Genomic DNA, 22,888 nt, shown 5'->3' with positions numbered 1-22,888 from the left:
AGGAGCAAAAGCCTGAAATTAATTTAAATCAGTGACACCAATACTTGTTCTCAGTGATATGACACGTGTCACTGCAAACCATTGCAGGCATGGCCAACATTATGGGATATGCTTCTCTAAGCAACTTAGCACAAATCCTTTGTAGCAGATCTCAATCACTGTGCCCAAGAACAGTATTTATGATCTTAATAGTGGCTTTGCTAGGTAGTGCCCTTTGAGAAACATTCTGTAGCTGAACTACTAATAGGAGATTCAATAGTACATTAGCAGCATTATCATCCTGTTAATGATTGCTGTATTTTTTTCTCCAGCAAAATAGATTTCCAGGGCTTTCTAGATGAGGCTTCAAAATTCTAGTATAATGAACTAGTGTGAAGTTCATAACTTGGCTGTGAAATTTGAAGGGGGGGATGTGTGTGTACAATTGCTTTCACAGTTTTCTGTTCAACAAGGAAAGCGGAGATTGTTGCGTTGGGTTTTTTTTCTTGTTTGTTTTTCTTTTTTCTATGCATTCATTCTTTCTTAATGGTTCTTCATGACCTGGATTTATCCCATTGAATGTCTATAAGTATAATCTCGCCAAAATGAATTTACAGTAAATCCCTTGCTTTGGGTGCAGAATAAAGGTGGCAAAAGATTAATCTGATGCACAGCTGTCAGTCATACATATGCTGTGGTATAAACTTACTTTCCTAATGTTGAAAAATACATATTTAATGGACCGTTTATACTAGTGAAACAGCAACCAGCTATTTTTATTATATGATTTGTGAGATTTCTTTTGTGTGATTATCATGAATGCCTTGTAAGCAAGATATAAGTAACTTTGATAATTCTGAAAAACTATCACAGGTTGTTTTGGTTTTTTTCAGGAAATGGTTATTTTACTGTTGTCCCTGTCATTGTCCCCCCAGTATTGCAGGTAAGCAATATGTGTAATCTGCAAAATAATTGCAGATTTTCTGTCTAAGACTTCTGTTTCTTCAAAATAGCATGTTAAGTTCAGTTATGCCCATTAATGTCTTCTAGTTTAGCAGAAAACATACAGTAGTTTAGTTGACTGATCTCTATCACGGGAATAAAAAATTAACCTTCAGAAAGTTTTCTGATGCTGCCTTACACAGTTTCATTACTGTAGAACTTCTGGTATGTTTTAATACATATGAAAAAAACATATGTTGTTACTAGGTATATTAAAGTGTGTTATGGTTTTGGGTGCAATGATATCCAGTAAAATTGCTGCATGTCACTTTCTGAACTTCAGTTCTTTCCATTTGGACTTACGCTTTTCCTGATGTTATGTTCAGCTTAATGATGTGAAAATAAAGTACAGATTCTCATAAAAATTAATATAATGATTATTATAACTCATTATGATAGCCTTTAAAAACAAAAGAAGGCCATTTAATATTAATGAATTATCAGTATCAAGAATTTAAAAATAAAAAAAAGGAGTGGCTAAATTATAGAATGCTAATACTAAACAACCTATGTGTGCTTTAGTCTTTGTGATGTTTTCATCACTTTTTTTTTTCCCCTTGTCCAAACCAGGTGTTTGATTTTAATCTGAGGGAAGAAGATACAAAATTATTGGACACTATGAATATCAACAGCAAATTAATTCATCTAACTTATCCACTGTGGAAAGGATAATTTAAAACTACATTGTTCTGTACTGCAAAAGGGGTGCAACTGAAACATTAGTTAATTTTAAACTGAACAATAAATCTAAATTGTCGTCTTGGGTACTCAGTGTACCTAATATCAATGGGAAATCAGTATCAATGGCTTGTATTTACTGTTACATTAACAAATCAATAAAGTCATTTGGTTTACTCTTTTCTTTGTTGCTTTCTTTAAGAAATGCTTACTTCCAGCATCTTCTCTGCTTTCTTAGAACTTGCTGGCATATTCTCCCAGTATGGATTGAGCTGTCTCACAATATTATAATTCTGTCTGCATGTGCTTCATTTACAGCATCATTTTAACCCATTTGAACAAATTAATTTGGGGGTGGTTTTTTTTCTCGTAGATTTTTAGTAGTATTAGTTACTTAAAGGCACACATAAGAGCATGCTACAAGGCATGTATATCTTGCAAAATTCTTAAAAATATGGAATATTTGTTCTGGGACTGCAGCAGAAATCTGACATTTTACACAGTTTTTTATATTTATTCTAGTCATGAGAGTTTTGGGGGATTCTGCAGACCACTCTTGGTACTTTCTTGGTGAGCAAACTTGTTCTTTTGGTACTGTTTTAAGTATCTCCTGTCTTGACCTTGGACATTGAGGAGGAATGGCTCTGGTTTGTGGCTGAACTTGCCTCAGAAAGAATAGAAGTACTTTTTGCTTATAATAAAGATTTTTTGAAGGTGCAGAAGAGTAAATGTGTTGGAGAAAAATCCTTTCCTAATCTGTCTTGCAGGGATCTTCTGTATCTTCAAGGTAGATCATGTTCAGACACTCCTCTGATGCAACTGTGAGTTGTCCAGGAGTGCTAGCTCTGAGAGTATGGTGTTCTGGTGGTGTTAGAGGCCACCAGTTAATTAGTATGCAGGCTTTGGGAGGACCCCAGCTTGCAACTTCTTTTCTGACAAGATCAAAGCGTTTTCCTTCGAGGAAATTGCCCTGTGACTAGCCAGGTTTCTGAAATTCCCACCACACTAAGTCCTTATCAGAAGTTCCACAAGACCTTTGGTTGTCACAAGCAGGTTTTTGTTGTTGTTGTTGCCATGCCCTAAAACATGAGTTTTCTGCTCATCCCAAAACCTCAAGTACCTAAGAACACAGACTTATTCAGGATCCCTGAAACAACAGGACCCACCTCTGTACACTTGTGTGGTGTGCTTGTGGACATGTTGCAGAAACTTTTTTTTTTTTTTTAACCAGTTTATCCAGGTCAAGCAGCTGTTATGTGTCAGTTTGTTGGCCTGAGCTGCACAGTCCTCCCACTGGCATTCCACCGAGACCTGTGTTCTGGTTGGTTTTGAAATGATGCATGAATAACTTTGTGTTGTCCTTCTCCTTGTTCTGACTGTAGGCAATTCCAGAGTCAAGTTCTCAAAGGAGCTTCCTGTACGCTGAGTTTCTGCAGTGTATTTTGTAGAAGTACAGCTTTCCTTAACACTGGACCGGCAGTTGGGGAGGTACTGGTTAAAGACTTCTTGTTCTGTTGGTGAGGATGGAGAATAGCCCTGCTGTAAATCTCCTTACTAAACACTTCGCAGCATACATTTGGTAGAATTGGCTGGACCAACCTGAATTTACCTCTGTTTGTGTTTCAGCCCTTGTAAGCAGGCTACAACCTGCACGGCTGAGCCATGTTAACCTATCATCTCTGAAGTTTTAGACAGCCTACAGTACAAATGCAGCCAACGTGGCTTAATTTGCCTGAGAATGAAGCTGTTTCCTCTCTGCTGAGGTGTTGAGGGCTATAAATGTGTATGTTTGTCTAATTTTAATGATGCTTTTTGTGATACAAATGCCCAGCTGTTTGGAATGGAACTGAAATTGCGCAGGTATTTTACACAGGCTGTGACAATTTGTTGGATGTCACATCTCTGAGTTGGAGCCCTTTCAGTTGGTTAACCTAAACACAAAAGCTTGTACATCTGACTGCTGAAACCCTGAGTCATTCTATCCTTTAATTAAAGCATGTTCCTTTAATATGTTCCTCTTGCTTAAAATTATGCAAGAATTATTTCCTAGAGGAAAATGCCTAGTTTAATGCACTTTTATTTAATATTTTCTTTAAATTAGCTAAATAAGGGGGGAAAGCTTGAAATATCTCGGGTATGTCAGGCAGTTGCAGGGGATGCATATGTCAACCTCAAGCATGATTTATCTTAAATGCCTTTTCTGACAGTTGCAATTTAACGGCTGTATTTTCCTCCAGGCTCTCAGGAGCCTAAACATCTTCTCAAGTTTCTAGCTTTGTGGTGGAAGAGTAAATGTCTGTTTGCCAGTGTAATTTATCTGAGTCATTCTGGGAGAGGCGTGGTGCAATTGAAGCGCGACTATTAGCATAAATAAGAGAGAGACCCTCTTCCTGAGGGCAGTTACTCTTGCCATCTTTCTGAGGAAAGCTGCTTCCACCTCGGCACTGCCACTGCCAATCGGGGGGTGCGATGCTATGAACCAAAAGACCTGATACACTGAGCTCTGGTCTATTGTGATACTCTCCTGCATTTCAATTTGGAGTTAAAGGGAACAGAACAAGGAAGGAAGAGGCAGGTTTCTGCAGTAAGCACAACAGGCGTTACCACCGCAGGTAGCATTTCACACGCTGAGGTGTTTTGCCTTTTAGAAGTTTGAAGAGAGAAGGGATTGTAAAACCTAAATTCACTACTTCTGTCCGTCTCTATGTAATAGCACCGTTACTGCTGTAAGTACTTGCCATTGCCAATTTTGTTATAAAAACATTAATTTAAAACTTTTCTTCGTATTTTCAAACATGTAGGCATCCTACAGAATTCTCTCAGCAGTCAGAGACGGGTTTTGTACACGGGAACACCAGCGCAGGGCGAGGTGTGACAGCGGCGAGCAGCGAGCCCGGTGCGGGCTTTGCCGGGGCGCGGGCGGGGGGCAGAGCCCGTGCCCCGGTGCCTGCTCTGGGCGGCCGCGGGGGCCGGTGCCACCCGCACGGTCGCTCCTTGCGCGGGCGCGGTGCGGTGGGGAAGGGGCGCGGCCCCCCCAGGTGCGCCCGGCGCTACGGGCCCCGTTCCCCGAACAGCGGCGGCCGGAGCGGCGCTGGGGTCGCTCCCTGCGGGCCCGAGGCGCGGGGGCCGCGCTCGCAGCCGGCCGGGGCGGCGGGGAGGGCGAGGGGGTCCCGCGGGGGGCTCTCACGCCTCACGCCTTCCTGCGCTTCCCCTCGGCCCCTCCTGCTGGCCCAGGCCCGGGGGGTCTGTGAGAGCCCCGGCGCGGCAGCCCCGCGGCTGCTCCCCCCGACGGGCAGCGGGATGCCCCGGCGGGCGGCGGGGCGCTGCGAGCGGCCGGGCCGCGCTGGGCGTGCAGGGCCCTCACACGAGCCGCCCCGTGGCCGCCAGCAGGGAGGAGTTAGGAGGGAGCGATCGGAAACGGGGTGGGGAGCAGCAGCCGCGCAAACGTTAAAACGAGCGAGCCCCCGGCCCGGCCGCCGGAGTTGCTCCGCGGGCACGCAAGATGCGCAGGGCCGATGCGGGCTGCGCGCCGCGCTTGACCGAGGTAAGGCTGGGGGCCGCGGCCGCCCCCGCCCCCGCGCAGCCCGGCCCGCGCCGCCGCTCGCCCCCGGCGCGGCCCCCGGCGCGTCCCCCGCCGCCCCGACACGGGAGGGCCGAGGGGCCGGCCGGGCCCGGCGCGGGGCCGCGGCGTGCGGAGGGTGCGGGAGGCAGCCGGCGGCGGGGCCCGACCGGGAGCGGGGCGCGCCGGGGAGCGGAGCGGAGCGGGAGCGGGGCGCGCTGGAGCCGGGAGCGGGGCGGGAGCCGTGCCCGCTGGCCTCGCACCTCCGGCTTTGCCCGGCTCAGGCTGCAATTTAACAGCTCTGCTTGTTGTTCTCGCCTTGCGTGGTTTTGCATCTTTAATTCTCTTTAAATGTCCACGAGAAAACGCTTATACGCGAAGGGAGTTTTCTCTGTATCCCTACTCCTTAATCATGCCCATTTCAAAAGTTTGCAATGCTAATTAATTGAATGCAAAGTGGGTTTTTTGCCATTCTTTGTTGCAGACCCATGGAATGGCCTTGCTAGCTGGCTTATTTACATACTTTTCTTGATTCTCTGAGCTTTTTACTGCTCCAGGTTTTGTAGAACCTGCTCTTACTTTTCTGGAGCAAGGGCACCCCTTTCCTGTTTACAGCTTTGAGATGATCTCTTGCTTATATACAGGAGCGAATTCACCACTGGTCAAGATGGCATCAGTGAATTGCATAACTGCCCCCTTGCAGAGTGTGTTCAGACTTTATTAACAGAGGAGAATACAGGTTTCCTGTCAAGTAATTTCTGTGCCAGCTTTTGTGCGTTTGCAGTTCAATCGGATCAAGCCCTTTCCCTTTCTAGATCTCTGCTGTTGTATTACAAGGTGTGTTTCCTACTGAAGAAAAAGATAATCTAGATCTTACTGCTGGGGAGCTTTGAAATCTTTCATGTTCGAATTCCAGTAACGCAGCCCTTGCTGACTGCAATTTACCTGTTCAGCCCTGCATGGCAGAACTTTTTTTGTCCCGTTAACTTTACCTATTGAATACGCCTGACTGTCTTTTAATAGTCATTTTAGCAGCTGAATGAAACTGATTCCTGTGTGAATACATCTGTGACTACGATACAAAGTTAAACTTATATCTTAAACCCTTTACCATTGGTTGCGTTGTTTGCCTGCCTTCTTTTAACTCTGGGCTTTGTGCCTCTTGTTCGCAGGGCTGCGGTTTCTGAGGCTGTGCAGCAGTGCGGGCAGGCTGCGGGGCAGCCGCTGGGTTTGCGCTCGGCGTCACCGTCCGGTGGCTGCTGGGGAAGCGGCACCCAGCCGGGCACCATGAGCTCTGGCACCACCGCCCCGCAGAAGGTCATCAGCAACCTCGCCAACACTGATGTCAACTATGTCATCAAAGAGCATTATAATTACACGGGAAAGCTAAATGAGAATGCGGACAGTGGAATAAAAGTGACGTCGGTGGTTTTTATTATCATTTGCTGCTTTATAATCTTAGAGAACATTTTTGTCTTGCTCACCATCTGGAAAACCAAGAAGTTTCACAGACCCATGTACTATTTCATTGGGAACTTGGCTCTTTCAGACTTGCTGGCTGGTGTGGCTTACACTGCCAACCTCCTGCTATCCGGACACAAAACCTATAGCCTCACCCCCTCGCAGTGGTTTGTAAGAGAAGGCAGCATGTTTGTTGCCTTGTCAGCTTCTGTGTTCAGCTTGTTAGCCATTGCCATTGAGAGATACATCACCATGCTGAAGATGAAACTCCACAATGGCAGCAACAGCTTCCGCTCCTTCTTGCTGATCAGTGCTTGCTGGGTTATCTCCGTGATACTTGGGGGACTCCCGATCATGGGCTGGAACTGCATCAGCCTCTTGTCCAACTGCTCCACCGTGCTGCCTCTCTACCACAAGCACTATATTCTCTTTTGCACCACCGTTTTCACTGGCCTTTTGCTATCCATTGTCGTCCTCTACTGCAGGATCTATTCCATGGTGAGGACTAGGAGCCGCAGGCTGACATTTCGGAAAAACATTACCAAAGCTACTAGGAGCTCAGAAAAGTCGCTAGCCTTGCTCAAGACAGTGATCATAGTCCTGAGTGCCTTCATCGCCTGCTGGGCTCCCTTGTTCATCCTGCTTTTACTGGATGTGGGGTGTAAAGTGAAGACCTGCCCAATCCTCTATAAAGCAGAGTATTTCTTAGTACTGGCCGTTCTCAATTCAGCCACGAACCCTATCATCTACACCTTGACAAACAAAGAGATGCGCAGGGCTTTCATCAAGATTCTGTGCTGCTGCAAATGTCCCCCAGCAGATTCTGGGACCAAATTCAAGAGGCCGATCATTGGAGGGATGGAGTTCAGTCGGAGTAAATCTGACAACTCCTCCCACCCACAGAAGGAGGAAGGCGACCATCCTGAAACTATCATGTCTTCAGGCAATGTTACCTCATCTTCTTAGGAGTAACCGTGGGGGTGTATTTCAGAGCCTTCCTCTGAAATCGGGGAGCTGAGATGCCTCCTGCTCATGGCAGCAGCGTTGGGCTAAGCGAGCAAGTAGCATTAGTTCTAATGAGGCAAATGGTGCACTTGCGAGGCTGGAGTTCAAGAAATGGGACAGACTGTTCTGGCTTGAAAATCGTTTTCCCTGGAGCATGTTTTGTCTTTGCACTGAGGCAGCTCAGGATTGTCAGGCGCATTCATATCCTGAAATCTCCTTAGTAACTCTGAAAGACTGATGCCTTGGTGAAATGATGCCTGGTGCGTGTGAGAGAAAGAGAGAGGGGGAGGAGGGAGAGGGAGAATGAATCTTTTTTTTTTTTTTTTTCCATGTGAGAAGAATGTGAAGTTATTTCTCCTTTACTTGCAGCAAACCACTGACACAAAGATCTTCCTGTACTGAATTTAGTGGTGGCTCTGGTATAGTTGGTCAGAAGTGTTTAGCACATAACAAGGGAAGAGATCACACAACTGTAACTTAGACCACATACAACCATAACTTGGCATCGCTTTCCAGAGTTTTTAGTTAAGTCATACAGTTTTATTGCAGAGTCCAAAGCTGTTGGGGTTTTATTTAGCAAGATCATAGCTGTGAATTTTTGCTGTTGGTCCATATTACATTTGAAGACCATGAGCCAGACTCTGCAGTTACTTTCATCTGTACAATTCCTTTGACTGCGTCAGATTTTATGGAGTAGCTCAGAGCAGCATTTGGCCCCATATGCTGATTGCCTTGTTACTCTATAGCATTAAATAAACCGCATTATCATGACAAATGCAAGGTAGAACTAAAGGTCATTTCTCTTTAAGATGACTGAAAGTAAATCTAATAGTATAAGATACTATTGACAACAGCAGGACTTTAGCCTAAGAAGAGTTAAAAACTGAAGGGGGCTTTTCAGTGTGAGGTTCATAGTCTTTCCAAAGGTAAAGATCAGTTGGAAAAATCTGAAAAGAGTACCTTGAGTTTCAGAACGATAAAAGTTGAAGTGAAATGACTATAGATAAATGCACTTCCATAACAAAATGCAATATGTTTTGGCACATTTTATTAATGTTTATAATTTCAGCAAAGATGTCTGTATTTTATCAGTTCATGGAAGAAGTACCTGTCATTAAATTGAATGTATTTGTTTTACAGCGTCATTTTTACTCCTCTATTTTTCTAACCTGTGCTAATGGGGTTGAATGTGTACAATGTAAATAAGTTAATAAGATGCAGGAGTCTTCATGTGCCTAGGGTATTACTATAACAGAAGTGGTATATCTGGGATAGCTGAGAGCAATTGACTGATTTACAGTTATTGGCAACTCCTAGAAGTGGTATTTTGTAAAGAAAATGTATTGCCTTTGTAGTAAAATTTCCAGTGCAATTAAACTGTTGGGGTTTTTTTCTGGTTTAAAAAATAGTATTTAAAATGTTTCTGACTTTTATTGTTCAATTTGCACATAGCTTTATTGACTTCTAAACATTAATAAACTGATTTTTTTAAAGATTCTGTTACCAGATTACTAGTAGTTTTGTACTGTTGGGGTGGGTTCAAGCCAAGTGTGGTTTCTTGTTGACAGAAGTCAGTGGAAGTATTCCTTTATTTCGGTACGTGCTGGGATTAAGCTGATTCTGTGGGGATATAAGATGCATAATGCCACTTACAAGATCATGTAAAATACAGAATGAATGCTAGAATATAATTTATCATCACCACAGGCTGTATTGATGAAACGCCATTAAAAGAATCTTTACAGTAGCGATTCTTCTCCAACAGCTAACGAAGTACAAACAGGAAAAAACAGATGCCTGCGAGTTTTACCATGATTGCCTAGAGTAGAATAAGTGAAATCATTCACTTACATCACTGATATAAGTTTAATTCTTAGTTTGTTGCAAACATCAAGGAAGTTTATGAAACCTAGAACGGTTGTCTCAGCTACATAACTGCTGCAGCTCTGTTGGGTCCACCAGCGAAGACTGGCAGCGTAGTTGAATAGGTTCTGCGTTACCGCTTCCAAAGGCTTGACTTCCATTTCCTCTCTTGCGGCCGTTCCCTCTCAGTATTACTTTTAAGTTCCATAGAGCTCATACAGGATGCAGTTGGAGTGTGAAGATAAACCTCACCTTCTCATACTGTATGTCATCACCATGCAAGGTTTACTGTGGGAAACGAGAGCCTACACACCGAGGAAGGCTCTGGGTCACAACCCCACTTCCTGAAGGAAATGCCAAAAATGCCCTGAAGACAAAAGAGTGGAAACAAGCTGGAATTTCTCTCCATCTGTCTGCCTGTACGGAAGGAATGATTTCATGTGTGCTCACTTCCTAGGCTTTTAATTAGTGACCTGAGCAGAGCTGGAAAAAATGTCAAATCTGTATTTGTGCACAAGATAAAAGTCTCTCTTGGCTCAGGCCTTCATTTGGGCAGGGACGGTTTATGCCGGGTGCTGACAGTCATGAGGGAAAGCGCTGCTTTGTCCCAGGGATAAAGTCACTTCTGCGCAGAGCACCAAAAGTATATAAACCATGGAAGTCCAAGTTAAGCCCTCAGTGTGCCACCAGTGAGTAAATAAAGGCCACGTACGGGGATGAGGCAACGTACCCTGTACGTCTGAGTTTGTAGGGATGTTTTTATCTAAAGGACGAGGGTCGTTCTGCTCTTGAGGCCTTATAGGCGTTAAGGTTGCTTGTCCCACATGGGGCTGAGATCTTGTGACAAGGGATGAGCATGGCTGTGTCACTGGTCTCTCATGACTGCACCACTGGCCCTTCTGTATTCATAGCTGATAGCCCACAGGTGAGTCACTTCGTTTTGCCTTTGTTTCTGGGTTCCTCGCTTATCTATCTCCTCTAATTGCACTGCGGGTCTTTGCGGAAAATGACTGTATCCCCTATGGAGGTGACTGTGCGATGGAAGCCCCGTTTTGTTGGGAACTCAGAGCCCTACGTAATTCACGCAATACAAGAAATGCAAACACCAGAGCGTGGCACTGGGCCATGGGAAGCATTTCCTATGCTCTTGGTCATGATGACTGAAATCTGTTTCCTCCACAGACGGGCCACATCTATGCATGTAGACAAGATTCAGACAGAGAACAATAACTGTAATAAAATAATAACAATAATAAAAGTAAGGGTTCCTGCGGGGGTGGGGGGAAGAGGCCGTTTTTGCTGCTCTTCACTTCCTATGGGGGAACTCTGCAGCTCCTTGGCCGTGGCCGTGCACTACCGCACACCAGCAGGTTAGGCTAAACGTATGGTGCACAGTTTTGAAGCGTGCAATGCACAAAGCACCTTCCCAGGCCCCAGCCTGCCTTCTGCGTGCACCGAAAGGGCGTGCGGCTTTTGTTCTGGTGTTGGCCATGTGACAGATGGGCAGAGAAAATGCACTGAGAACTGAAAAGGTGCATTATACCAAATGTCTATGTGATACAAAATAGCCTGAGTTACCCACAGTAACCTGGCCCTTTGATTTATATTCTTTTTTCCTAACTGTTCTTCCAGAGTAAGGAATATAACAAGGATGAAATATGATCATGAAATCTTACTGTTGCTCCCCCAGCAACCCCCCGATTAGGTATGCCTGTGTGAAACCCAGGTACGGCAGGGTGTATATTGGGCAACAGAGGGGCTGCAGCCAGAACGCCCTGCAGACAGCTCAGCAGGAACAAACCTTGGGCTTGCTGTACAATACAGGCAGCCAGGACCCAAAATAGGGGACATAAAAACATAAAAATACTGTTATCCATCCTTTACTTACTCTGTCAACTAAGAAATACAGAGATTGCCCAACTGTAACATTTCCTAATTTGGCCTGGAAGATCTCAATACTGACTGCATTTTGTATGGGCAGAGGCATTATCTGATGTTGTAAAAAGGGTCAGATTGACAAAGCATCCAAAAATGTGGATACGTAGATCAGAGCTATGTAACCTCCTGAGCTCTGAAATGCTGGAAATTCCCCAAGGACAGGCTTTGTCATTTATGGGGTTCTGAAATTCCCCAGGAAAACATCTATTGTATTTCAATAATTCCCCATACTCTTTTTCTTGGAAAATTAAATTAATCCAACTACAATTGAACCTTCAAGGATTTAAGAAGCAAATGAAATCCATCTAAATTCAGTTCCTATAATCTGCTTTCCCAGACTTCTCTAATCCCGTCTTTGCATTTACAGGTGGAAAGAGTTTGCTCATTCACTATCATCTAGTTTATTCTGGTAAAACCTTATTTCTTTTTACATAGTCTGCAAGAATCACATAGGGTCAAGAAATCTCCCTTCAATTATTACTCTATGCACAAGATTTTCTATGATAATTTACAGTAATCAAATTCACTCTGTGAACAGGAGCTAGATATAAGAACATGTGGTACAGCTAACTTGTTCCAGTACAAGTTTTCTGCTAAAATAAGAGGTACCTAGAGAGATCTGAAACTCAAGCACCTAATATAAATAAAGATAAAAGTGTGGGTGTTTTTTTTTTTAAGTCAGGAACATAATTAGTGTAGACTTATGTGACCCACTGAAGAGAATTACAATGTTAAGGTCACTCTCCCGTGCAGGAATAGGGTGACACATTCCTTGTGTCTCCCCTCCTTGTCCACAAATTCTGAGAGATGTAACAATGCAGCAGTTTCCAAACACACACACACACACACACACAGAGCAAAACTCAGCATGGCCAGATCTCTTTACCCTACCAAAAAAATCTCATACCGGAGTGAAGAGAAAATAATTTCCTTGCCCTCAGACTCTCTGTGCTACTTTCATGGGGTGAAAAGGCAGGAAATCCCATCAGCCACACCCAGGAACACTCCGGCATGGAAAAGTCCTAATAAAGCAGGGCTGACAAAGCTCCGCCGACCCTCTGTGAACCCTCCACCAAGCCTGTTTTAGTAATCACATAATAGAAACACGATGCAAAGGCCAATGTTTATTTTGACCTTTTGTGAATGATTGCTTGGAGAAGATCCATTTATAAATACATGGTACAATAACTATACATCAGAATGGCTCATCGGAAATGCATGAGACCAAAGCCACATTAAATATTAACATGTGTATGTAGCAATTGTAGTGTTTATTTGGAGTAACTCTTCTTAGCTAAAAGCAGGCTCAAAATACAGACTGTGTAACTTTTTATAACTAATGAACATTTGGAAAACACAAGCTAGGAAAAAAATCACTGAATAAATACTGGGTTAAAATTATCTGTTAGGGTCCATGAAATCATCAATGAAAGCAGTATTCCCAGAAACCTGGGAAAAAGCTGACCACTCATGCTTTCTGGTGCTGACCTGAGCTGCCTGCTGAAGGTAGTTTTGCTCTCTTAAGCATAGATATGCTTGGCATAAGCCAAGGCTTCCTGACTTAGCAGGACACTGGTATAGATTACTGGAATACTGTCTTGGATAAATACTTGCTCATATTGAGCACCTACAGGTGTATAATGTGAAGAAGGAGGTGTGAATTGCTATAAGGAATAGAAATAGAATGTATATGGTTACAGAGAAAGTGCAATAACAATTTCCACGATGAGGAAATTGGATTTGGCGCAAGATTGTGATTGAGAGCATATGGGAGAACAAGTTTCAGGGACAATTTGGGACTGGTGGGGGGATTGAACTACAGTCTCGGTATTTTTCACTTGAAATAAAGAGAAGGAATCCTTCCTAGTAATACAGACAGAAAGCTGGGGATTTTCACTTGTGAACTCTATTCTTAGATCTGCAATTCTTTCTAGAGCAACTCTGGGCAAGGTCTTACAAATTCTCACCTTCCCACAAAGATATAGATGTATAATATAAACACAAGGAGGTTTACAAGTGAATATTTTGAATTTTGTGGTACTATTCAAAGAGCTAGTATCTGTGGCATTTTGAATATGGGGGATGGTCTGCCAGATCATTTGTTGCCCAGCTACTTGCACTATTTCCTTGTGCTTTGATAAGCTGGATGCTGCTGTATCACAGTTACTGCAGGGTAGGAGAAAACGAGATAATTTCTAACAATGTGTGCAACTCTGTCCTTGTGGTTGGAAGAAGGATTGAGATCTTGGCTGAAAAACACATTCTGAAGAGGTGCTATTATTGAAAAACAGCTCACCAAAGTCTGCATTATTATCTCTCTTGCTTTCAGGGAAGACACAACTATGGTCTAACGATTTCTTCTAATCTGGTGACCATTCAAATGCCTGTTGCACAAGTGTCGTGTGAGCTATTTTCCAAACATCAGGCACTTTTAGATGGTTTTTTTTTAATATATTTCTTTCTTATTCTCCTCCCCATCCCTCTGGGTGAGGGGGGAGTGAGTGAGTGGCTGCGTGGTACTTAATTACCAGCCTGGGTTAAACCACGACACCATCACAACTCCCACTTGTACTGCAGGTTTAGGTGCAGGATAAGAAATTGCATGTAGCTAGTGTGTAGTTCCTTTCTCTTATCAGGGTTATTTGATCAATGCACCTTTTGAACAAATCCTTTATGTTGGCACAGAGACCTTACTTCAGAGTAACTCCAAAGTTACTTTGCAACTGTGTTCCAAAAAGTGTTAACAAGTTGTTTAGCTTCCCCCCATCCCCGCACTGCCCTTGGTCTTGGAAATTCAATAAATTTTGTCATTTATTAGCTCTCTTTCTGTTTTTATATGTCTTACTGCAAATGTTGCTTGAGGAAATCCTTGAGGTTAACTTTCATCTCAGAGACTGTCCATCTCCCACGCAGAAGTGGTTGTATTTTGTTTTCCTAATAAATAGCATAGGTGTGAGGGAGAGGAACTTGTCTGCATAACTGAGCGATAGGAAAGGGACACGGAATCTTGGAGCTTGGAATGGTTCATCTGCGGAGGTGGCTCCACTCAGAACTCTTTAAAGATACAGGGTGAAGTTCTGCTTTTCACCAAACTCACTGAGAAACGCAGCAGCATTAAAGAGGGCTCAGAGGACAACAAAGCAAAGCGCTTTAATGGGATGAACTAACATAAAAGGCTCAGTGAGCAAAGCCTTTCCCACCAGAGAGACGAGAACGGGGCAACACAATACTCGGCCTGGCAGCTATGCTATGGAAGGGAGCTGGGTGATACAGAAAGAACGTTTTTTAAAGCTCCAGGCACAGACTCTGCCTACAGAAACCAGAACCAGTTAAAACATTGAGTATTTCAAACTAGGAGTTACGAGAATGTTGGTGTTTGAAGACTCAGAGTATGTAGTATTTCAGAATATAATGAACTTAGGGTTTTTTTCCTTCTTTTACGCAGCACAACTCCCGTATCTGATGGCAAAGTCGCACCCCGCGCCCCCCACACCGCACCCCGCGGCCCCCCAAGGTGCCGGCGGGCGGGCACCAGCCGCCGCGGGGTCGAGCGCCAGCACCGCGCCCCTCGCCGCTTTCGGGGAGCGACGGCTCCCAGCCCTCAGGGAGATCAGGAGGGGCTCCGAGCCGCTCGTTCTGAGGAGAAACCCACCCTCTCTCCCTCTCCAGCCCCTTTTCCAGGCCACCGAAACCGCTCCCGTTGCCCTCGCACCCCTCCCCGTGTGCTGTTCCTGCGCCCCCCCCCCCCCCCCCCCCCCCGGTTTTCCTGCCGGCCCGGCCCGGCTCTTCCTGCGCCGCGTTTCCCTTCGCCCTCCCGCCTCCCGCGCCCGGCCCGGGCCCGCAGCTGGGCCCCAGCGGCCGCCTCCGCAGCCGGGCCCCCACGGGCGAGCAGCCCCCACCGCGCGGGAAAAACAACAGCAAAGCCCAAAAGCAAAAAAACCCACCCAAAGCCAAAAGCGAGAACCGCTTGTGTCTGGGCGACAAATGCACACAAAGGGCGCGCTGCAGCCGGGAGGGAAGTTCGAAAGGCCGCGCAGCCAGAAGCGGCGGGTGCGCTGCCCGCCCGCCCACCTGCCTCGCAGCCCCCCGCCTCACAGACCCCCCCCCCCCCCCCCTTCGGCATTTGCGGCTTTTGAAAGGTTAAACAGCCCCTCGGAAACCGTGCAACGCCGCCCAGCCTCCTTGAGCGCTGGGTTAATGGGTGTTAAGCCTGAACCTCAAAGGTGAGAATTTAAGCGAAGTGCAGCAGCTGTAGAGCAGCGGTCAGGCCTTCACAGAGTCAGTATTTTCGTTGGGAGGTGCTTGAACGCTGCTATTTACTGTTTATTTCACCAGGAGCACCCCATCACCCGCCGTACGGCAGGCAGCCCGCCAGGCGCCGTGAGGGAGCCGGGGGGCAGGTGTCCGCTCGGGAGCAGCCCGGGCCCAGCCACGGCGCCTCAGGCGGCGGCGAGCCCGCGCCCCGGCCCCTCGGCCCGGCAGCCCCTCGCAGCACAAGCGGGCAGCCCTGCGTGAGCTGCTGGGGCGATGGCAAAGCATCCAGGAATTTGGGGGTGGGTTTTTTGTGTGTGGTTTTTTTTTTTTTTTTTTTTTTTTTTTCTCGGCAGAAGTGCATTGCAGGTCTTGGGTTGTTTATGACAGAGTTTTTGTAGAAATCTCGATTTTTATTGTCATTTTCACCCGGCGGAGGCAACCCTGCCTCCGGCCGGCTGCGCGGGGCGGTGCGGCCGGGGTCCTGCCCGAGCAGCCCCCCCCCGCCGCGCGCCGGGTGCAGCCCCGCGCGGAGCTGGGCGCGGGGCGGGCGCTGCCGGAGGCGCGGGGCGCGCAGCGGGGCAGCCCGTGCCCGTGGGGCGGGCGGGGGCGAGCGGGCGGGGAAGCCGGCGAGGTGCGGCAGCGTGCCGTGGGTGTTGTGGCCGAGGGGAGGGAGGCCCTCGGCGAGCCTGGCTTGGTTTCTGCCCGCACAGCATGGGGGGCTGTGGTGGTTGCGTGGGAGCGGGCGGGGCCTGCAGTGGTTGTGGTGTGCTTAGGTGTGCATGTAAGCACGTGTGGCTGCGAGACACTTCCTCCGCTGCGGCGTGGTGGGGGAGTAGTTGATGCTATGTGAAATTAAAGCCCTAACTAATGAAGTCTTGGTAGCTGGAGTTAAATTACAAAATCCACTGAGCACAAGTGCAAAAGCTGTAGCACAGATTGTAGGCAAAGTGCTTATTTCAGTCTTGCCTTTACTGTAGTCCTTCAAATTACCTGGGTATTGTCTGTGATCCACCTCTGAGCACCTTTTGGGAAGAGGTTATTAAAAGAGACAAGGCACAGAACAGGTCGGTACCACCCGAGCTTGACACCTTGGGAATTATGATACAAATTAATGCTTTTTCAGGACCAGCTTTCTCACACAGGTTATCAAGCAGCCTTCACACTGGCCGTTGTTGATCTTGTGTGTGTTTATGCAGATACTTCGTTGATTAAAAAAACCAGAGTTTTGATCTTTCTTCCCGGAGAATTTTCCTTGGGACTTGTTAATTTCATCAGGGTGTTTACTTGCAGGGATAGAAGGGACTGCAAACAAACAAATCTGCTCAGGTATGCTGAAGAAAGCATAAATATTCCTAGAGGTCACATTTTTCAGTTGACTGTATCACCCTGTGCAAAACGAGGTTAGCATGGCTCTGAACCACGCTTGGCTTCAGAATGAAGTGGAACAAATATTAGAGGATTTTTAGCTGTGTTTAAAGGCATTTTGATAGGTGCCACTTGCAGCTTTAGCCTTGTGTGTGGCCTTTGGTCTCTTTCTGTTATGGGAAATTGACCTAATAAAACTCTCCTTCCCTTCTAAATGAATGTCATTGTTATAATACAATGAGTCAGAAAAGAAACAATATTAACCACAAAATAATGGCTGTCTAACCACCAGTGTGAGTGCTCCCCCCGTCCATCAATGAACTGCAATGCCTTAACCGTGCTCCTCATTGTGATCATAATTTGGCGATAATTTAATGAAACTGAAAGTGGAGGAGTTCCCACAAATCAGAAGTAAAATTTTCACTGGTATAATTGTATGCATGAGGCCTCCTATTCAGAGGAAGGGAACTGAAAAAAACTTGTCACCTGTGAGCATGGCCTGGATAGATCAAGCAGGTCCATGTCTGCCTGGGTTTTGGAGGTAGTACAGTGATGGCTTTAATGTGTTCAGAGTTTTGATGATATAATGAATGAAGCCTACGACATTTTACGTATGATACATACTTTGCATTGAATTTTAAAAGCCTACAAAATGCAGATTCAGGTAACACTGTAATCCCTACAACTTGTTGTGCTGTCTGAGTGGAAAGGATGTCAAAATATGAACTCCTTATAGGAAGGCAGGAACAAACATATCCTGGGTTTCTGCTCGGTTCTATCTCAGGGTAGCTGGCTGCTGAGCTGGCATTGGTCTGTGACTGTGACCCTGTTTGGCACATGGCATGCCAGCCTGGAAATGCTCTATTTAAATGGACAGGCCTTGGAGGTTGGTAATGCTGTGCTGTTCGCCCTGCTGTTAGACTTGGAATTTTAGATGGAAGTGGAGGTAGTGGAGGGCTCAGACAAGCCCTGCAATTTAAATAAAGTTTTGGTCTAGTGGAGATGGGCACAAACGTAATTGTAATTCATAAGGGGTTCATGAACAGATTTCCCATGTTGTCAGAATGATATTCATGGGTTCAGTCACACTCTCGCTGATTGTATGTTACTGCTGTGTGCATTACGAAGAAATGTCTGACCTGTTTGACTACTTGTGGCTGAAGTACAGCAGTTTCTGTTGCTGATGATACATGAAAGGAGAATGTAAATAAACACTGTCAGTCATTTGCCTTTGACTCCTCATTCTGAACAGCTGTGTGTGAATTTGCATTTGAGTTAAATGAGAGTGATTTAGGAAGAAGGCTTGGACTTGCATCTACCTTCATCCTAGCAGTCTTTATAACACTGCCTCGGTTTCCTGTGAGCTTATTGGAGTTCACAAAGGTGAAGTTCATAAGAGTGAGGTAAAAAGCAGAAGGAGACTAAAACGGGCTGCTCTTCTTGTTTCCATTTGTAGTGATGTGTTTCTGGAGGTTTGTGTTTTATTTTAATTTACCTTTCACATGGAAGGTATGTCAAGTGCAGACACACCTCCTCTGTGCTTTGACCTGGTCATCCAAGCCTGAAAGCTCTATGGCTGTGTAACCACAAGGCAGCCTAAGCTAATGTATCAGTGTGGTTTACTAGTTTCAGCAATGCTAACATGGCTAGCTGGTGTCTGGACTTGATCTGTCTTGCATCCTGCCAGCCCTAGATACTCAAATTTATCTGCCCCCAGGCATGCAGATATACCCAGAACTGTTTTGATTGCAGAAACATTACTACAGTTCCGTTTGTGGTTGCTGTCTATATTTCAAAAGAGAGCTTTTATATGCAAAGTGATGGGGAAGCTGAAATTTCACTGTTTACTTGTCTTCTCTGGAGAAGGATGAACATTTATGCTTTTTTGTCTTGCTTTTCTTCAGTGTTTTGTTGTGTTGGTTTGGTTGTTTTTTTAAGCGGGTCAGGCATCATTCCTCATTACTTCTTGTTCAGTGGTCTGTTGCAGGATCCTGCTGGTTGGACTCCTAAAGGCACATTTGCTTAGTCTTTGTTATTATACAACAGTTAATTAACAATGGGATTCTGAATGTAAATCATTGTAAACAGAAAGGAGACTGCAAGAGTTGTACAGGGACGGTAGATACTCATTCAATGCAGATCCTATGCTCAGATCACATTTGTTCTTGGCAAAAGGGGGTGGAAATTCTATCGAAGTTGTTAAAGGTTCAGCCCACTTATACCAGATCTGCATCAGACCCTCTCAGTGGTCACAGCCTAATACACTGGTGCTGGCCCTAGGTCAGACCTTGAACTCTTGCTGTCAATGAAAGATTTACCATCAGTTTGCATGGGAGTGGTGTTGGAACTGTGGTGAAAAATGAATGATTGTGGCACTTAATTTTTCCTGTGCTGCGCCTTGCATGCTGGCTCAGTCGTTGCTCCCAGCATGAAAGGGAAATCCTGCAAATCATGCCTGCAAGTTTCAGAATGACAATGTGAGATGTTTAGAAAAACCAAACTTCAGCCCCACCCTGCCAGACGTGGCCGAATGTTTATTTGAGCAAACCCAGAAAGTCTGCATCAGCAGAAAGTAAAGTTTTGTTCATGCATTCTTGAGAATCCAGAATTGTGCAAAATGAATGAATGGTAGCTGTGCAAGTGTTTATTTCTCTTCATGAAATGGAGTCATAGAGGTATTTTGTGAAATAATATTTGCCCCAATTTATGGTACAGAACATGCACTGCGAATGGTGTACTTCTTTCTGTGAAAGTACTAGTACTTTCCAGTTAAGCCCTGAGCTAACTCACTCTCTGCTAACTCCGTTAACTTGTTAACTTGCACAAAATCAAAACCAGAAGAATGGGTGGATCGGGGGCAGGGAGGGCTGCTGGGGAGCTGAAAGTTACAGGAGATCAGAAGAGAGAGCTGCTTGGCTGGGACAGGTTCTGAGGTAAAATTCTCATGTTATCCACACAACTGGAGTAAACTTCTCTGCAGAATTACATACAGGATCTAAAAAATCCCCCAAATTATTTTATTTTATGTATGAAACCATGGTTTCTAATAAGATCTGGGTGATCAGTGCTATAATGCGCTTTCTGTGTACCTTAAAAAAAGAAAAAGAAAAAGAAACAAATGAGTCACAACTCACATCTTGTAGGACATTAAACATTTAACCTAATAGCAGCTTAGGAAGTGAAGTTGAAGGTTTTCCTGTGGGTCAAGGGCATCTATACCCTCTTTCTGTGCCAGATGGAATTTTTCTGTCTCAAGTCTTCACACATCATGTGAATGATGGGAATATCCACTTAAATGCATTTTAGTTTTCTTTAATTTCAAAGAATGTGCTAGCATCTTTGGAACTCGGATTTTGGGGAAGATGAACCACTTCTGAGTCTGTTGAGTTTTTGCTCATTCTTAAACTTAGGTGATTCCTGGAACTTGGCTACTATTTTTCTTTCACTTTTTTGGACCTTGCCTTTGCCTTTCTTGATCCTTCCGGGCATGAAAGGAGAAATGGCAAAAGTCTATGAGAAATGAGTGTTCCCACAGGGTTATAGTGTGACGGTACATAGGGGAAACACTGCTGTGTGTTCCACTAGGGATCAGCCAACATGATGTACAAATTTGTATGTTATGAAACTCACAATATCACAAAAATCTTAGTATTGCATAAAATCATTTAACGGAAGACAGAAAAGTCATTTAACATATTGTTGTACCTTGAATCATAATGAATATATAAGGTCATCCTAGAAACATTTTTAACTTGTTTGTAAAGATCTTTGTGGGTGAAGACTTGCAAGTTCTTCAGGCCATCCATCCTAGCACTTTGCTATCGTTACTGCTAAAATCCCTAAAATTATTTTTGCAGTTTCACTCAATCACTTCTTATTCCATCTACTCTGCCTATAGAGGTTAGTCTTCCATTTGCACTTGTGGAAAGCTTTAATGTATTTAAAACCTGGCAGGTTGCCACATCATTCTCTTAGTCTTTAGACTAACTCATCCCAATTAATGTTTTCCTAGACCTCCAGTGACTTTTTTTTTTTTTCCCTCTGGATTCTCTTTAGTTGGATAATATTTGTATGTGAGCAAGCATGTAAGTGTTTTAAGAATAAAATAAAAGGTCTTACAGCTTTGAACAGATAGCGTTGTCCACAGCAAACAACAGTGTCTATGTGAAGACAGTATATTACTAGTTTTAGTGCTGTCTTTAAAAACTAATCAGTATGACCCCTTTTAACAAGCAATAGTGATGAGACTATACAGGACTGTTCCAAATGTTGCAGACCTTTTCATCAGCTTTATCAAAAGCTGTTGAAAGTGTCAGTTCAGGTGAATGAGAAATACTGGTTACTTAATGGGGGCAGTTTTCTAATAAAACCAGAAGAAATGTTCCTGACTCTGCTTGGATTTGTATACAGATGCTCTCTTAAAGGGTTGTCTGTTTCTTTTTGTACTTGCTAGTGAAAACTTCGAAAATTCTGTGCTAGTATAAGTGAATCATCTCTCTTGGTTGGTACTTTGCTTGCAGCCTGTCACCTGTAGAGACTGTGGAGAATTTGTTTAATCAGCCCAGTTTATGACAATTTAGCAAACAGGGACTTTCCCTGTCTTCGTGGTTTTAAGCCCCAAAATCTAGTTTAAAACCACATTCCTCTGTGCCTGCTGAGGGCAATGGAATGTGTTTTGCTATGGATGTGTGCTCTGTGCCTGCCCAGTGCAATCATTTCAGCTACCCTCATCTTTAACAGCCTCCCTGATATCTCAATGTTTCCATGACAACCAGGTTAGGGAGAGGGCTCCTTCAGAATTCATCAGTAGTGGCAGCTGGAAGACCCCACTGCTTCAGGATCTTCCTGTTCCTCCTACCTTCACCACCTGCCTGCGCTCACGCCTCTACTTCTAGTCTGTTCTGTTTCTCATTTTCCATTGAAAAGTGTTTTCTTTCCTCGGCAGAAGAAAGCTGCCAGGAAGGGGTGCTAGCAGCATTGATTTGGAGGGAAGCTCCTTGCGATCCTGAAGAGGGGAAAATGGTCCTACCCCAAGGATTCACTTTAATATGAACCTGAAACAATTGTTCGTGATTCTTGTCTTATTTCTATTGTATCCTTAGTTTATCCTCCTGCACCTTCCGAGTTCTGCCTAGGAGCAGTGTTCAGTTTGACCTTACTTTGATATCGACTGGCCAGTTTACACTCCCGGACAAAAAGAAGAGTTAATTGTTGAGCCTTTTATGTGTAATCAGGTAACAAGTGATTACTGGAGTAATTCGTTCGCTTCCAAGTTAATATCTCTTAACGTATCTTAGGTGCTTTAGTCATAGTGTCAAACAAACTCTCACCACAACAGCAGTGATAGGGAGAAGAGCGAAAGCTTAACTGCCAGCCGTGCATGAGAGTAATCCCAAAGATCCGGGGGATGCTGGAGCCCAGGGAACCGTTCGGGAGCAGAAGTGTTGAGGATACTTCCCAGTACACCTCGCCAGCTTCGAGATATATATGAGAGAGGCGATGGCGACCCCGCCAAGTCCCAGCCCCGTTCCACCGCCCGCGGATGCTCCCGGCGCGGCAGCCGAAGGTCCCCCCAGCGGGGCGCCACCGCCACCTAGCGGCTGCCGGCCGGCTGGGACCGCGCAGCGCCGCCGGCGGCCTCGGCCCGGGCCGCTCCCTTTCGTAGGTGGGTACTTGCTAACCACTTGTTGGACACGGGATATTTAAACTTTTCCTTCTCCAGATTCGTGTGCTCGAGTACTATTAATACTACGAGCAAGGATTTCTGTAGCACAGTGACTTGAT

At 45.1% G+C, this 22,888-nt stretch overlaps 2 protein-coding genes and 1 long non-coding RNA gene across 9 annotated transcripts in view; all 3 read left to right on the top strand.

The window, feature by feature from the left end:
- Positions 1-1,838, top strand: part of LOC121095774 (uncharacterized oxidoreductase ZK1290.5-like) — a 49,744-nt gene extending 47,906 nt beyond the window's left edge. For 2 of the 5 annotated variants that reach the window (XR_005830203.1, XR_005830202.1), the window contains exons 8-9: positions 873-922; positions 1,552-1,838. The gene's annotated coding sequence lies outside the window, so the exon portion shown is untranslated. The remainder of the gene's footprint in view (positions 1-872; positions 923-1,551) is intronic. The other 3 variants (XM_040611074.1, XM_040611071.1, XM_040611073.1) reach the window with 2 other exon arrangements.
- A 1,917-nt stretch (positions 1,839-3,755) lies between these two features.
- On the top strand, positions 3,756-9,177 carry S1PR1 (sphingosine-1-phosphate receptor 1). 3 transcript variants are annotated; one of them, XM_040611059.1, is made up of 2 exons: positions 3,756-4,385; positions 6,391-9,177. In XM_040611059.1, exon 2 carries the CDS (start codon positions 6,506-6,508, stop codon positions 7,643-7,645), a length of 1,140 nt encoding a protein of 379 aa, XP_040466993.1. In that variant the 5' UTR covers positions 3,756-4,385; positions 6,391-6,505; the 3' UTR covers positions 7,646-9,177. The 3 variants fall into 3 exon arrangements, with proteins under 3 accessions (XP_040466993.1, XP_040466994.1, XP_040466995.1); XM_040611060.1 differs by lacking the exon at positions 3,756-4,385 and adding an exon at positions 4,978-5,203; XM_040611061.1 differs by lacking the exon at positions 3,756-4,385 and adding an exon at positions 5,442-6,055.
- A 6,231-nt stretch (positions 9,178-15,408) lies between these two features.
- Positions 15,409-22,888, top strand: part of LOC121095776 — a 214,547-nt gene continuing 207,067 nt past the window's right edge. Inside the window, exon 1 of the long non-coding RNA XR_005830204.1 lies at positions 15,409-15,708. This is a non-coding gene — a long non-coding RNA (uncharacterized LOC121095776). The remainder of the gene's footprint in view (positions 15,709-22,888) is intronic.

This window comes from Falco naumanni, chromosome 11 (assembly GCF_017639655.2).
Source record: "Falco naumanni isolate bFalNau1 chromosome 11, bFalNau1.pat, whole genome shotgun sequence".
Lineage (NCBI taxonomy): Eukaryota > Metazoa > Chordata > Aves > Falconiformes > Falconidae > Falco > Falco naumanni.
Note: the sequence above shows the minus strand (reverse complement) of the source record. Positions and strands in the feature narration are given on the sequence as shown.

Bases quoted from the DNA above. Each gene is read 5' to 3' on its own strand.
- S1PR1 (XM_040611059.1), top strand. From the start codon at position 6,506: ATGAGCTCTGGCACCACCGCCCCGCAGAAGGTCATCAGCAACCTCGCC.